Source organism: Pinus tabuliformis, chromosome 2_2 (assembly GCF_031772625.1).
Source record: "Pinus tabuliformis cultivar Carrire ecotype Pingquan chromosome 2_2, CPIR1, whole genome shotgun sequence".
NCBI lineage: Eukaryota > Viridiplantae > Streptophyta > Pinopsida > Pinales > Pinaceae > Pinus > Pinus tabuliformis.
Genome location: NC_142300.1, coordinates 1,232,248,799 through 1,232,263,396, shown reverse-complemented (window position 1 = coordinate 1,232,263,396; position 14,598 = coordinate 1,232,248,799). Strand labels below are relative to the sequence as shown.

The 14,598-nt window shown below is 37.2% G+C and overlaps 1 protein-coding gene across 2 annotated transcripts in view; it reads right to left on the bottom strand.

Annotated features, from left to right (window-relative positions):
• Positions 1-3,990: 3,990 nt before the first annotated feature.
• Positions 3,991-14,598, bottom strand: part of EMB2763 (ribonuclease II family protein) — a 253,929-nt gene continuing 243,321 nt past the window's right edge. For both annotated transcript variants that reach the window (XM_089406033.1, XM_089406032.1), the window contains exons 22-25: positions 5,079-5,174; positions 4,639-4,720; positions 4,466-4,531; positions 3,991-4,378 (exon numbers count right to left, since the gene is read on the bottom strand). In XM_089406033.1, coding sequence (XP_089262159.1) covers positions 4,144-4,378; positions 4,466-4,531; positions 4,639-4,720; positions 5,079-5,174 — 479 coding nt within the window. In that variant the 3' untranslated portion in view covers positions 3,991-4,143. The remainder of the gene's footprint in view (positions 4,379-4,465; positions 4,532-4,638; positions 4,721-5,078; positions 5,175-14,598) is intronic.

Here is a 14,598-nt window from a genome sequence, read left to right as displayed (position 1 = left end):
TCAACATCGTGATTGAATGCGGGACTAAAGAGATCATGACAGCGACGATCAGAAAAATCAATGATTTTTTCGACATCCTCATGATCTGATAAATCAAACAGAGGGGTAGATGAGAAGCAAGAATGTTCACCCTGTATGTTTCCAGAAAAAGCAAATGAAGAATCTAGTGGATTTTCAATGAATAATTTGTCCTCTACGTTGTCAAATGATGGGATGACATCCGTTCTGTTCTGTGAATGATCAACAATAGGTGCATATGTTGGTAGATTTACACATGGAAAATCAGTGATGGCGGAATCACCAAAGATGTCAAGAAAAAGCGAAGAAGGTGCAAACAGAAGGAGATCATCCTTCGCCACGAGTTGATGTTCAGGTTCCCATTCATACTCATCATGAATGACAACGTAGGTTGTTTGTGCAAAACCAACTCCATCGATGGCTTGATCCTCATTCACAACAGGTGTAGGGTCTGGAATGGAAGAACACAAGGCAGTGCAATCCAGAGGATTGGTAGAACACGAAGACGAAGGTTGTGGTAACAAACGCATGTGACAATCAATGGGCTTCGCAACCAAATCTACAAGAAAATTGAGAGAAGTGATGCTGGGAGGATGTGATAGTTGAACAGACGTATGTGCATGTTCTCCCACATCACTTTGAGGTGGTAACGTTGTTTGATGAGGGGACGATGGACAGTCACTTGTAACAGCAATTGTGTCCCTTGATGATAGTGCAGCTTCATCATCGAAGTATGCTGAGCGAGGTTGGAACTTCAACTTCATCTTAGGATTAACTGATTTTTTAAGACAATATTCAAATATGTCACAAAGATATTGAAACTTCATCTAGATTTTCAGAGCTTCAAACTGCAATACATGGAAGCACTGCCAAAAATCCATAGGCGATTCTTGTGGAGTCTTCCGTTGTTTTAACAGTTTTTTGTTAAGAGGTTTCAGATCAAAATGATGGAAAATAGATTCAACGAGATCACAGAACTGGTCAAGTGAGTGCACGCTACCGGGTGGTAGGTTGTTGCACCATCATTGTGGGGATTCACAAAGTGTGTGTGAAAGAAGCAAGTTGGCCTCTTCATCAGAGAATTCATATGCATCATCAATAAATGCATATAAGTCTTGTAAGTACTCAGGCCAGGCCACTTCACCTTCACCATCATACGTGAATTCCGACAAGAGATCAAAAAACTCCCTCGTGATGTCGAGATGTTCGGCATTAGAGAAACATCGCGGAGGGATGAATCTAACAATATCCATGAAAGATATGCGAAGATTCGAAATAGAATGGAAGGAAACATCTTGTCATTTGGCCCTCCTTCTAGCGCCAGAAATGTTGATGATCCTGGACCCACAAATATGTCAGGGGATCTCCCCGTTAAGAGGTCCCAACTAGACCTCATACTGTTTGGTGTAGGAGTCCAAGTAGTGGGTCGTACGGTATCACCTTGACCGCAGTTGCGCGCAGAGGCAAATAGGATGTCCTTGTTGGTAGCAAGGGTGTGACCAGCACAGCAAGCCAGGGAAGATGCATGAAGGGTTCTAACACACGGAAAGTGGAATGAGTGCGCCCCTTGGAAACCTGTGGAAACACGCAACTTGGAAGGGAACACACAAGCAAAGATACATCACAAGCTGGAAGGCAGGTGAACCGACAATCCAAAGTGATGGTTAAACCAACATCACATCTCACCAAGATTCGTACATACATATATAGAAAGATTCCATACATACATGCGTAAGAAAATAGATACATATGTCGTTAGTGTAACCAAGACAACTTAAACACAACAACATATGCATGAAACATGTTGCCTTTGTTATATTAAGAAAGTGAAAGTTCCAATCATACATGCAACTATGACCAACCACTAGTTCCAACAGTGGAACGTTACAGTCACTGTCGCCTGCTCCTCCAAAGAGATATACTAGCTTTTCAATGTGGAGAAGCCAAGGCTCGTTACAATACACTCCAAGCTTTCTCGAAGATACTCCTATAGGAAGCTTGGCTCCCAAAATCCTGTACAATGAGTTATGAGGTTTTACCACAGTAAGCAAGATGGGCAAGTCAAAAATATACCCACAAACTTGAAACAGAAATGCCATACCTAAAAATTGTATGAGCACAAGTTGAAGACATTGTTAGGCTATTTGTTGCATCAGATATGAATTTTGTTGTTGATGATTTGTTTCACAAGAAAACAATGTTCTTTTAATGAGCAATGCAAGAGAAAGCTTTCTGAAAGCACACTCATAATGAACAGGTGTAATGCGAGGACATTATCAAAACATAAAAATAATCTAAAGCATTTTACTAAATAATAATATTTTAATTTTAGATTATTGCTTAATAAACAATAATAATAATTTAATTTTAGATTAGTGTTTTAAGGAAGTTCATTGTGGGGGCATTATCATAACATAAAAATAATCTAAAGCATTTTAATAAATAATAATACTTTAATTTTAGATTATTGCTTAATAAACAATAATAATAATTTAATTTTAGATTAGTGTTTTAAGGAAGTTCATTGTGGGGGCATCATCATAACATAAAAATAATCTAAAGCATTTTAATAAATAATAATACTTTAATTTTAGATTATTGCTTAATAAACAATAATAATAATTTAATTTTAAATTAGTGTTATGAGGAAGTCCATTGTGCGGATGACCTCCACACAATGAACTTCCACACAGTGAACTTCAACAAAGATCCTACTTTAATGAACTTCTAATACAATGAACTTTAATAATTATATTTTAGTTTTAGATTATTTTATTAATAATACTTTAACTTTTCGAATGGATAGTGAATAGCATCACTTAAACTATTGTTGAAACTTGTGTTAAGAGCTTTCACTGTGTGGAGGAAATTTTCACTATGCCGAGAAATTTTTGCTTTCAATGTGCAGAGTTTTCTTTACACTATAAAACTTTTAATTAATTACAACTATTAGCCTTGTTTAATAAAAAACCACTTCAAAGTTATCACATCAATAGAATTGACTAAAATATATCATATTTGATATTAAAAATGCAATAATAATTTTATATTTATTATTAGATTTTATTTTATTTTATTGATATTTTATTTATTTTTTTAAAAATAATTTTGACTTTATAAAATTTGAACCAATTATTTAAAAATATATATATAATTAAAATTTGCATGATAACCATTATATTAAAAACAAATAATACCTCCCAAATCTCTCTCAGAAAAAATCCCGAATACATATCAGATGAACCTAAGCCTATTATATTCCTCAACAAAAGCAAGTACTGAGGCTGATTAGAAATCTGAATCACATGAGCTGCAGCAATGACCAAGTAAGCATTTTGAGATGACCGAATTGGGAAAATATGAACGACTGTCCAAACCTGTAAAGCTTGTTGCACTGGGTAACTTTATATTTGAGATATTTTATCTTTCCCATGATTACCCTATTCTATTCTTTGATTCAGAATTAGTCAAAGTAATTTTACTTCTACTTAAATTACTCTTTGAATCAGAATTAGTTAACATAATTTTATTTCCACTTAAATAAAACAATGATAAGTATCAGGCAACACAAGCATCTTCGTAAAGAGTTCAATAATAAAATAAACAATCGAGAAAACCTAAAATTTATTAAAATTTATCTTCCTACCTCTGTTTCATTGAGCTTATAGGTTATTTTTAAATTTCCCAAACTTTTCTCAAATTATAGCTCAAATCACTTTCATCACCCTAAATATAAATAACCATGTGGTTAACTTCTACCAGACCTGAAAATTCAAAACATAATTTAAAATAAATAAATAAATGCTTCCTTTAATCTCTATTGATAATTAATATCTACAATTCAAGCATAATTAAACATGTTAATATATTTCAATGTAATGCTACTGCTGACCATTTTTTGAAGGCGAAAACGTTTTTAATCAGAAAAAGCAGATGTCATGGTTGGCCACCGAAAAAAGCAAGGACCACTAATAAACTAAGACATCATTGAGACTTAACTTATCAAAATAATGAATATCATACAGAAGCCATTTATCATAATGAGAAGAATACTAGATGTCCCAACTTCCAATGTCTCAACTTCCAGTGGCATGAAAAATAAACAGGGATATATTACAACAGAAACTAGACATTGATGAGAGTAAGCTGAAGCTTGGGCCGATTAGGTTGAGGTTCAACCACCTCTATATGAACCTTTACTGATTTCAGTACTTTATAGGTTACACTTCTATCTGCTTTTGTCACTGTCTGATGTTCTTGATCGACTACCCATTCAATCTGTCCATTACTTCCCTTTCCTGATTGATTATCTTTAGTTTTTTCCTTTGGGATCAAATAAACGGGACCTTCAATACCATATCTGCAGCAATTTCACCATAAACATCATGTTTAAACCAGGTAAGGATGACTTCCTAAAACTGTCCATAGATGTGAATATTCAACTTACTTGGGAACAAACACAATTAAGCCATTAGATCTGATTTTGACAATTCTCGCTTCTGCATCTATTGGCCTGGTTGGAAAAACATCATCCCATAAGTGCAAATGACTTTTGACAACATGCGAGTGTAAAGTGTCCATTCAACTTTTAAAGATTGTGAATCAATAATAAAATCTCACCGTTTTCTGAAATAAATAAGAGTATGAAGCTCAACAGAAGCACGGCCAGCCATTTGAGCATTTCGATGCCGATAGTTCAAATCTGTGCAAATGGCTGCGCAGTTAGCCCCATTCTTCCCGTAGAATTAAACACGCCTTAATTTCCAAAAGTTATCATGCAAACGTAATATTTAATGGAATAGATGTATCGATCATTGAAAAAATAAACATTAGAAGACTGTAAAAGTAGCTGTGCAGTTGGATCTATTTTCACAGTAGAATTAAAAATTAATTTATTTCTAAACGTAGTAAGAAAACATAAATCAAATAAAGGTACAAGATATTGAAAAACTAACAATCAGAAGACGACGTTGTCTTGACCTTTACTTCTCCATTTCAACATGTAACAACCTAGTTCCTTTCTTAAAACGCAACAGAGAAATAAAATTAGAAATTCTTACTGTCAGCAATACTCGTCAGACGTGCCCGGTCTTGAAACACAGCAGGCAACTTATACAAATCCAAAGCAGCAGCAAGTAATCTGTGAACTATAACATCTGCAGCCCAACTGGTATGTTAGAATACTAATTCACAACAATATTGTGTTAGATTATAGAATCACAAATGAGCCATCTAATATCATCAGCTCTATGCAAATGTACACTCCCTTCAGACTATAACTAGTTGATAGATCTCAGTGCAGTTACTACGCATCTGTATGTATTTTAAACATGGGTAATCCATTCAAAGGTAGACAGGTAGTACCAAACATTGAATAAAATACTTTGAATCAACTAAAAGAATTTAAAACAAGCACAGAAGCTGCCAACCTAAGTAATCATTCCCAAAGCAGACAGCTCGAATAGCTGATTTTCGTTACCAGGATAAATAAAATCTTTAGATAACATTCATTTATCTAGGGAATTCTGATTTTAATCAAAATTCTTTATCAAACTGTGCAATTGAAAGTGCAGATTGATAATGGCATCAATTACATAATGAGCAAGATGAAGTCAAACCATATCACCACACCCTTAACCCTAGACTTGACAACCCATGAGAATCCTGCAGCACAGAGGAGGAATAGCTTTTCTGCTCACAGAGGTGAAAACACAATTCGGTAGAGTCTAAGTACAAACCATTCTATCAAACGGCTGAGTTGTGTCCGAAGTTCTGGATGTGATCTTGGAATTTGACAACTAATTGTGTAAATATGTGTAAAAAAAATTGTATTTATTGCCAAATTGGTTTTATACCGAAACAACAGTTATGTAACGGAGGAGGCTCTTATAAAATGATGAAGGCCCAAACTATTGTAACCATGGAGAATAATTGTTGATTTAATAAAAAATCCAATCCCTTGCCCCATGGATGTTTCCTTGACACCCTGTCAAGGTTTTACCACGTAAAACATTGTGTTTTTACTTGTGCCTTTGCATTCAGTTTCATTTATATAATTCTTAGTTAATTAACTGCTTGGTCAACAATTGGTATTGGAGCCAAGTTGAGAGCTGTTGAGTCGCTGTGAGAAACGTTGTTGTTACAGAGAGAAATGACGATGCCGCCCCTGCTGACGTTGTGAAGAGGAAAGGAGCCGAGCATGCCGGTTTAATAGAGAAGCCGTCGAGCCTTCATCAAGAAAGTGCACCAGGCATACAACCACATAAAAAAGAGTTGTGTTGCCGCTGTTGAGGAAGAGGGCTGCCAGTTGCTGGGAAAGAATCAAGCTGCTGGAAAGAGCCACCGTTGCCGCCGTGAGGAAGTCGATTTTTCTTGAAGGGTCGTCTATCCACGATTGCTGAAGTCTGACACCACTGTCTGCCTGTCGTGAAGAAAGGTCGATTGCTGAAGTTTTGACGCCGGAGGGAAGAGCCCGTCTGTCTGAAAGAACTCTGCAATCTATGTGTGAAGCCTGCTGGAAGAAAAAAAAAATTATAAAATTTGAGAGCTGCAGAGGCAATGACCGAGCCCGTCGTGTAGATTGCTAGCAGAGAGCCCCTGTCAAAGTAGAAAATATCATAGAGAAGCAGAAAGCCCCCTATTTGAAGCAGAGCTGCTCTTTAAAAAGAAATTCGGGTAATTTTTTTCTTCTTTATAGCAGAAACAAAGATATTTTTTTTTAATTGGAGTAGGGAAATTTCTGAACCGAGGATGAGTAGGGTGTATTTAAAAAAGAAAGGGGAAGAAGGAAGTTTTTTTCTCTGAAATTCTGAATTAAAAAGGATACAGAAAAAGTTGAATAGGGTTTGAAGTTTTTTGTGGAAGTTTTGAAGTTGAATAGGGTTTGAAGTTTTTTGTGGAAGTTTTGGAAACTTATTAAAGGGGAACATAATCATTTTTTTTGAAGAAATCAAAGGAAGATAAATTCAGAGAAACCTTAGTTGAAAGACTAAAACCCTAGGAGGAAAGAAATGGCCAAGATGACGAATGCAAAGTTCGAGGTGGAGAAATTCACCAGCAAGAACAACTTTGCTCTATGGAAACTGAAAGTTAGGGATTTGCTGGTGCAACAAGGGTTGCACAAAGCATTAGACGGGGCAAATAAGAAACCTGCTAGCATGACAGATTCAGACTGGGAGGACTTGGATGCCCGAGCTCTTAGTACCATCAGGTTATGCCTGGCGGATGAAGTTCTCTTCAACATTGTTGAAGAGAGTACAGCGGCAGGTTTATGGGAAAAACTAGAAAAACTATATATGACAAAATCGTTAACCAATAGAATTTATTTGAAAAGACAATTGTACAGTCTGCGGATGGAGGGTACAAAAGTTGCAGAACATTTAAATATTTTTAATACACTTATATGCCAATTATCAGATATGGAAGTTAAAATTCAAGAAGAAGACAAAGCTATAACCTTGTTGTGTTCTCTTCCCAAGTCGTGGGACCACTTCGTAACTTCAATCAGTTTGAGCACCGCTGATTCTTTGAAATTTGAATCAGTTGTGGGAGCTCTCTTGTCTGAAGAAGTACGAAGGAAATCTAGTACTGAAACAGTTGCACCAAAAGCCATGATAGCCAGAGGACGGTCAAAGGAAAGAGGAGAAAAAACAAGGGGGTCTTCTAGATCAAAATCAAAGGGAAAGAAGTGTAAGGCAAAATGTTGGCACTGCAATAAAATTGGACACCTTAAGAAAGACTGTTGGAAACGAAAAGAGTCTGATAACCCGAAGAAGGAAGCAAATCAGGTTGATTCAGGTATGATAGACGAAGTTTTATCTGTTAAAGAATTATGTATGATAGATGAAACTTTACCTATATGTAATGTCTCTCAGGATTTTGAAAGTTCGCTGTTAGACTCTGGTGCTTCTCATCACATGTGTCCACACAGAAATTGGTTTACTTCATATGAAGATGTAAATGGTAGTTCTGTGTTTATGGGTAATAATGTATCATGTCAGACTGTTGGGATGGGAAATATCAGGATTAAAATGTATGATAACACAGTTAGAACATTAACTAGTGTTAGACATGTACCTGAATTGAAGAAAAATTTGATTTCTTTGGGAGTGTTGGATTCAGATGGTTATAAGTTTACAAGTCAGAATGGAGTGTTGAAAGTCTCTAAAGGCACCCTAGTTGTTATGAAAGCAGAAAAGGTCGGAAATCTTTACAGACTCAAAGGAAGTACTCAAGTCAGTGAAGCAGCAATTGTGTCAGAGAAAGAAGAAGAAGGTACTCGCCTATGGCATCAGCGATTGGGTCACATGAGCGAGAAAGGTCTTCAGGTACTAATGAAACGTAAATTACTTCCTATTTTGAAATCCTTGAAGTTGGATTTCTATAAACATTGTGTGTATGGAAAACAGTGTAAACAGAGATTTAAAACTGGAAGTCATAATAATAAAGAAATTTTAGACTATATTCATTCTGATCTGTGGGGACCATCTCCTGTTGTATCATATGGAGGTGCTTTATATTTTTTAACGTTTATTGATGATTTCTCTCGTAAAGTTTGGGTCTTTATGTTGAAAAAGAAAGTAGTTGTATTCAATGTCTTTAAACAATTTAAAGCAATGATAGAAAAAAACAGGCAAATCAATTAAATGTTTAAGAACTAACAATGGTGGTGAATTTACTTCTCTAGAATTTGAACAGTATTGTAAGGATGAAGGAATTGTTAGACACAAAACTATTGTTTATACTCCTCAGCAAAATGGTGTCGATGAACGTATGAATCGGACTCTTATGGAAAGAGCCAAAGCATGATCAACAATGCTAACTTGCAAAAGGAGTTGTGGGCAGAAGCAGTATCCACTGCTTGTTATTTAGTTAACGGGTCACCTTCAGTAGTAATTAATTGTAAAATTCCTGAAGAAGTTTGGTCAGGTCAGTCTTGTGATTATTTACATTTAAGGATATTTGGTTGTGATGCATATGCTCTTATTCCTAAAATTCAGCGTTCAAAATTAGATCCAAAATCGAAATATTATGTCTTTGTTGGGTACGACTATGCAGTGAAAGGATACAAGTTGTGGGATCCTACGTCGTGGAAGATAGTCATTAGTAGAGATGTAACATTTGATGAATCTTCCCTTTTAAAATCAAATGTTGAACAAGAATCAATATCGCCGAATCAACAAATTCAATTGGAGGCTAGACCATTTTTTGAAAGTTGAAAAGGAGGAGAGACTTCTGGAGGAAAAGGTGATGAAGATACAAAGGAAGTTGTTGAAGTTTCTGAACCAACTCAATAACCAGTCACTCTAAGAAGGTCTACAAGGGAAAGAAAAACTCCTAAAAGGTATGAAGATTCTGCTTCATCTTTTGCTTTGATTACTGAAGCTGGGGAACCTTCTTATTATCACGAAGCAGTAGATGATACTGATAGCGAAAAATGGAAAACGACTATGGAAGAAGAAATGGATTCCTTAGCCAAGAACAATACCTGGGATCTTGTAGAACTTCTTGAAGGGAGAAGTGTTGTTGGATGCAAATGGGTCTTCAAATTGAAACGAAAAGTTGATGGAAGTATCGAAAGGTAGAAGGTGAGACTGGTAGCAAAAGGGTATTCTCAAGTATTGACTTTCATGAGATTTTTTCACCAGTTGTAAAACTGGTTTCTATTCGTACTGTGTTGGCACTAACTACATTACTTAACCTTGAGTTAGAATAGTTAGATGTTAAAACAACTTTTCTACATGGTGATTTGAATGAAGAGATATATATGGAACAGCCAGAAGGTTTTGTACAAGGTCGCAGCAGAAGATTAGTTTGCAAGCTCAGGAAATCATTGTATGGCCTGAGGCAGTCTCCCAGGCAATGGTACAAGAAGTTTGACTCCTTCATGGTGAGCCAAAACTTTATTAGAAGTGAGTATGATCATTGTGTATACTTCAAGAGTTTCAGTGGCATATTCATTATCTTAGTTTTGTATGTTGACGATATGCTTATTGCAAGCAAAAGCATGGAAGAGATCAATAGGTTAAAGGCTCAGCTCTCTAGGATGTTTGATATGAAGGATCTTGGAGCAGCAAAACATATCTTGGGCATGGAGATACACAGAGACAGGAAAAATGGTAAGCTTTGGTTATCATAGCAGAAGTATGTGGAAAGAGTACTTGAAAAGTTTTGTATGAACAATGTCAACCTGTTAATCTTCCATTAGCTTCCCATTTTAAGCTTTCTTCGGTTTTGAGTCCTAGAATTGATGAAGAAACGCAGTATATGTCTCATGTACCATATGCAAATGTTGTAGGCAACTTAATGTATGCGATGGTATCTACAAGACCTGATATTTCACATGCAATTGGAGTTGTCAGCAAGTTCATGGCAAATCCAGGTGAAGAACATTGGCGAGCAGTGAAATGGGTGCTTCGATATCTAAGACGCATAAGTGACCATTGCATCATCTTTAATGGTAGTGAAGGATCAATCTGCGGATATGTAGATGCTGATTATGCAGGTGATTTGGACAAAAGGAGATCTACTACAGGTTATATCTTTACTCTTGCAGTGGAGCAATTAGTTGGATGTCAAAGCTTCAAGAAACAGTTGCATTATCCACTACCAAAGCAGAATATATAGCTGCTTTAGATGCCAGTAAAGAAGAAATCTGGTTAAAGGGCCTACTTGATGAGATTGGAAGGACGCAGGAGAAAGTGAATGTACTCTGTGACAGTCAGAGTGCTATTCACTTGGCTACAAATCCAGCTTATCACAGTAAGACCAAGCACATTGATGTAAGGTATCATTTTCTGAGACATGTGATCGATGGCGGAAAAATAGCTCTCAAGAAGGTCCATACACGGGAGAATTGTGTAGACATATTCACGAAGCCAGTTACAGTAGAGAAGTTGCGATGGTGTTTAGCTTCTCTTGGCTTGCAAAACAGATGATGAATGGGAATGGGCAAGGGATTAGGAAAATTGTTGTCAAGGTGGAGTTTGTTGGAATTTGACAACTAATTGTGTAAATCAATGTTTTAAAACTCCGACTCAGCTGAGGGTCGACTCCGACTCCGACTCAGTATCGACTCGGCTGGCTCGATTTCAATGACTCGGTCATTGTAAAAAATACATTAAATATTTATTTTTTTATTAAAAAACATATTTTTAAAGATTTTCATTCATGTTTCCAAAGTTCAAAGTTCAAACACACAACATTAGAAATAGAATATAGATGGAAGACAACATATGATCAAAGTAGGCTCATGAATATATCCATTATATCAAAATGGCACCCAGTGCACTGTCCAATACATAGCATACATGATCGAAACAAAAACACATAACCAAGGAGGCTAGAAATGGCCTCTACAACAAAAGTAAACTGTGACCAGGGTCCAGTATTACTGGGCCACTGGCTAGTAGCTATTGCCAAAGGAGCCAAGATCATGTGGATCAATTTCTAGATCATCATCAGAGTCAGACAGGGGGCCCCATGGCTCCTCGTCATCATCATCTCCAACTACAACTGTAGAAGTGGTAGCACTAGCAGGCTGTGCAGCAGATGCAAGCTGAGATATAGTAGATATGCAGCTGTGCTTCTGTTGTGGCTGAGAAGAGGAAGCGCCTGCAACTGGAGTCCTTGCTGGCTGTGAGGCTGAGGCTGGTAGTACAAGTGGATCAGGATCTGCATTCAACTGAACATCATGTTCGAGTGACGCCTCCATATCTAAATCAAAATCAAGATCCTCATCAGGATCAAACTCTGTTGGATGACTCTCCACTACCCAATCTGATGTTGGATCAATGTCTTCCAACACAATGGGATCTGAATCAGGTCTTTTGTTCAGCAATTGGTTGCGTCTGAGTTGAAGGTTGTATTGGACATACACTAGATCATTTAACCGTTTTTTACCCAAACGGTTTCTCTTCTTTGTGTGAATCCTCTCAAAGACAGAGCAATTGCGCTCACATCGAGTAGCACTGCAAGTTTGACTCAAAATACGAATTGAAAACTTCTGTAATTCAGGACAATGGCCACCAAAAGCCTCCCACCATTGTGCTGCAAAAAGCATAGGAGTGTAATGAGTTAGCTCAACAAGATTACAAATTATATCCAACTTTCAAATTATAAATGATTTAACAAAATTTAAAAAAACTATTAAGAATTTTAAAATTGAAATTTTTGTTTACTTGGCTCATCTGCTTCTCTTGCAATCTTTGCTAGTTCTTCCCAAAGGTACCCGAGGCATTGCTGAAGGTCGTGACCTGTCGGTGTATCTCCAGCTAATCAGACTCCAATGGGATCATGCGATCAATGCAGTCAATCAGTCCATCTCTAACCTCCCCCCTCAAAGCTCCTGACTCCTTAGCTTTTAATGATACCGTGGGATCAAAAAATACCTAGCTACATGTATAGGGCAATGGAGTTGATTGTTCCATCTTTCATCAATGATTGTCCAAATGGGCCCATACTTAGCCACTTTATCCTTGTATGCCCTCTTTATTTGCTCCTTTGCTTGATCCATAGCCTCATAAATGAAGCCCATAGCCAATCTTTCCCCATCCACCAACCGCAACACCTTAACCAGTGGCTCAGCAAGCTTCATAATCTCTGCTGCCTTTCTCCAAAATATTTCTTCATTAACTTTCTTTTTCAATTCTTTGCCTTCCAGTTTGTGAGACAACTGGCTTTGATTCCATTCATCACTGAAAAACAACTTTTGCAAGTTTCTATGTTGGGAAAGCATAGATTGCAATGTCAAAAAATGAGTAACAAATCTAGTGATGGCAGGCCTCGTAATATCCCCGCCCCTAGTGTGTTTCCTCGTAGGGCTCAAAATCCATGAATGATTGTAGATAAATTTTGTTATGCTTTTGGCATGATCTATAGTGTTTTTGACCCAATCTAATTTTCCAATATCCTCAAGCATGAGGTCTATGCAATGTGCAGCACATGGGGTCCAAAAGATGGTCTTGTGTTTTTCCTCTAACAATTTACTAGCAAGAACATAGTTAGAGGCATTATCTGTGATGACTTGAACAACATTAGCCACCCGCACCTCCTCAACAACCTAATCCAATCGTTGAAACAACAATTGCCCATCTTTTACCTTATCAGATGCATCAACTGATTTTAAAAACATGGTTCCCCGTGGGCAGAAGATAAGAAAGTTTATGATGGTACGGTTTCTTTGATCAGTCCATCTATCTGACATGATGGTACATCCTGTTCTTGCCCATGAGTCCTTGAAATCTTTCAAATACTCATTAATGGATGAAATTTCTTTCTGCAAACGATAACCCCTTAGCTCATGCATAGTAGGGCCTTTGAAGCCTTTTCCAGCAGCATGTATGGCATCAAACATAGGCTCATAATATGGTGAACGGGAAGCATTGAAGGGGATATCAGCATCATACCACCATCTAGCTATGTAATCACAAGCAGTCTCCCTCAATTCTTTCTTCCAATGGTCATCTAAAGTGGGCTGCATTTAACTTTTACTAGCTTGAGGACCATGTGCATCTGATGGAGAGGAGGGAGTGAAATAACTTTTGATATCACCCTTTTTCAAATTCATTCTACCCTTTCCCTTATCTTGAATAGAACCAAAAGAGGGAGGAACATATCGGAAAGGGTTGGATGCATCAGTATGAGGGATAGAGGAAGAACCCTCAAAATCATAATGGGGGTTGGTAGCCTGGGCCATCATTTTTTGTATCTCCCTCTTCCTCCCAATTTCAGCCTCTAACTCTTTTTGCCTAGCCTTATCTTGTTTAAACTTCTCAAAGCTGGCTAACAATTCCTTCCTAATATCCCCAATTTCTGGTGAGGTACATAGAGTAATTTGGCCTCTAATCCTCGCCAAGTGTTGTTTTAGCCTATTAATGCCCCCAGGGCCTTCCTTAATTTTCCTTTGGCAAAATTTGCAATGCATTTGACTATCAACCATTTCAACATATGCCCAAGCAACATCTTTCACTCTAGGTGTCATTTTTTGACTAGGAAATGAAAGAAAACAATCTGAAACTGAAAAAAATAATAAAAATAAAAAACAAAACAAAAAAAAAAAAAAAAACATTGATTCAATATTCATTTCTTTCACAAAAAACACTCTTTAGGATTTCTAGATATGCATCTAAAATTTAATAAGCAAAAACAGATTTGTACAAGTGAAAAAAAATACCCCCAAGCACAAACTGCCTACTCAAGCTTGCTCCAAGAAATCAACTCCTCAATGCTGCTCCAAATGGCTGCCCAAGAAGCTCCTCACTCCAGCGACAATGCTTACCCAAGACTCCTCACTGCTGCTCCAAAAACAAGCTCAACAACTCCTCACAAACTCTCACTGAAGTTCTCACTCAAATGCATGAGATGGCTGTGAGAGAATGAGAGAAGTTGAGTGGGTTAAATAAGGTTTGGGAGAGGGGAATGGACCCCAAAGACAACTAACCATTAATAAAACAATATGGAGTCCCCAACACTCAGCCGAATCATAAAAAAAAAAAAAAAAAAATTGCGTTTTTTTGGTTTGTTGGCTGCAAGAAGTGACTCGGCTGGGTTAACACAGACTCGGCCGGCTCGGTCTTAACT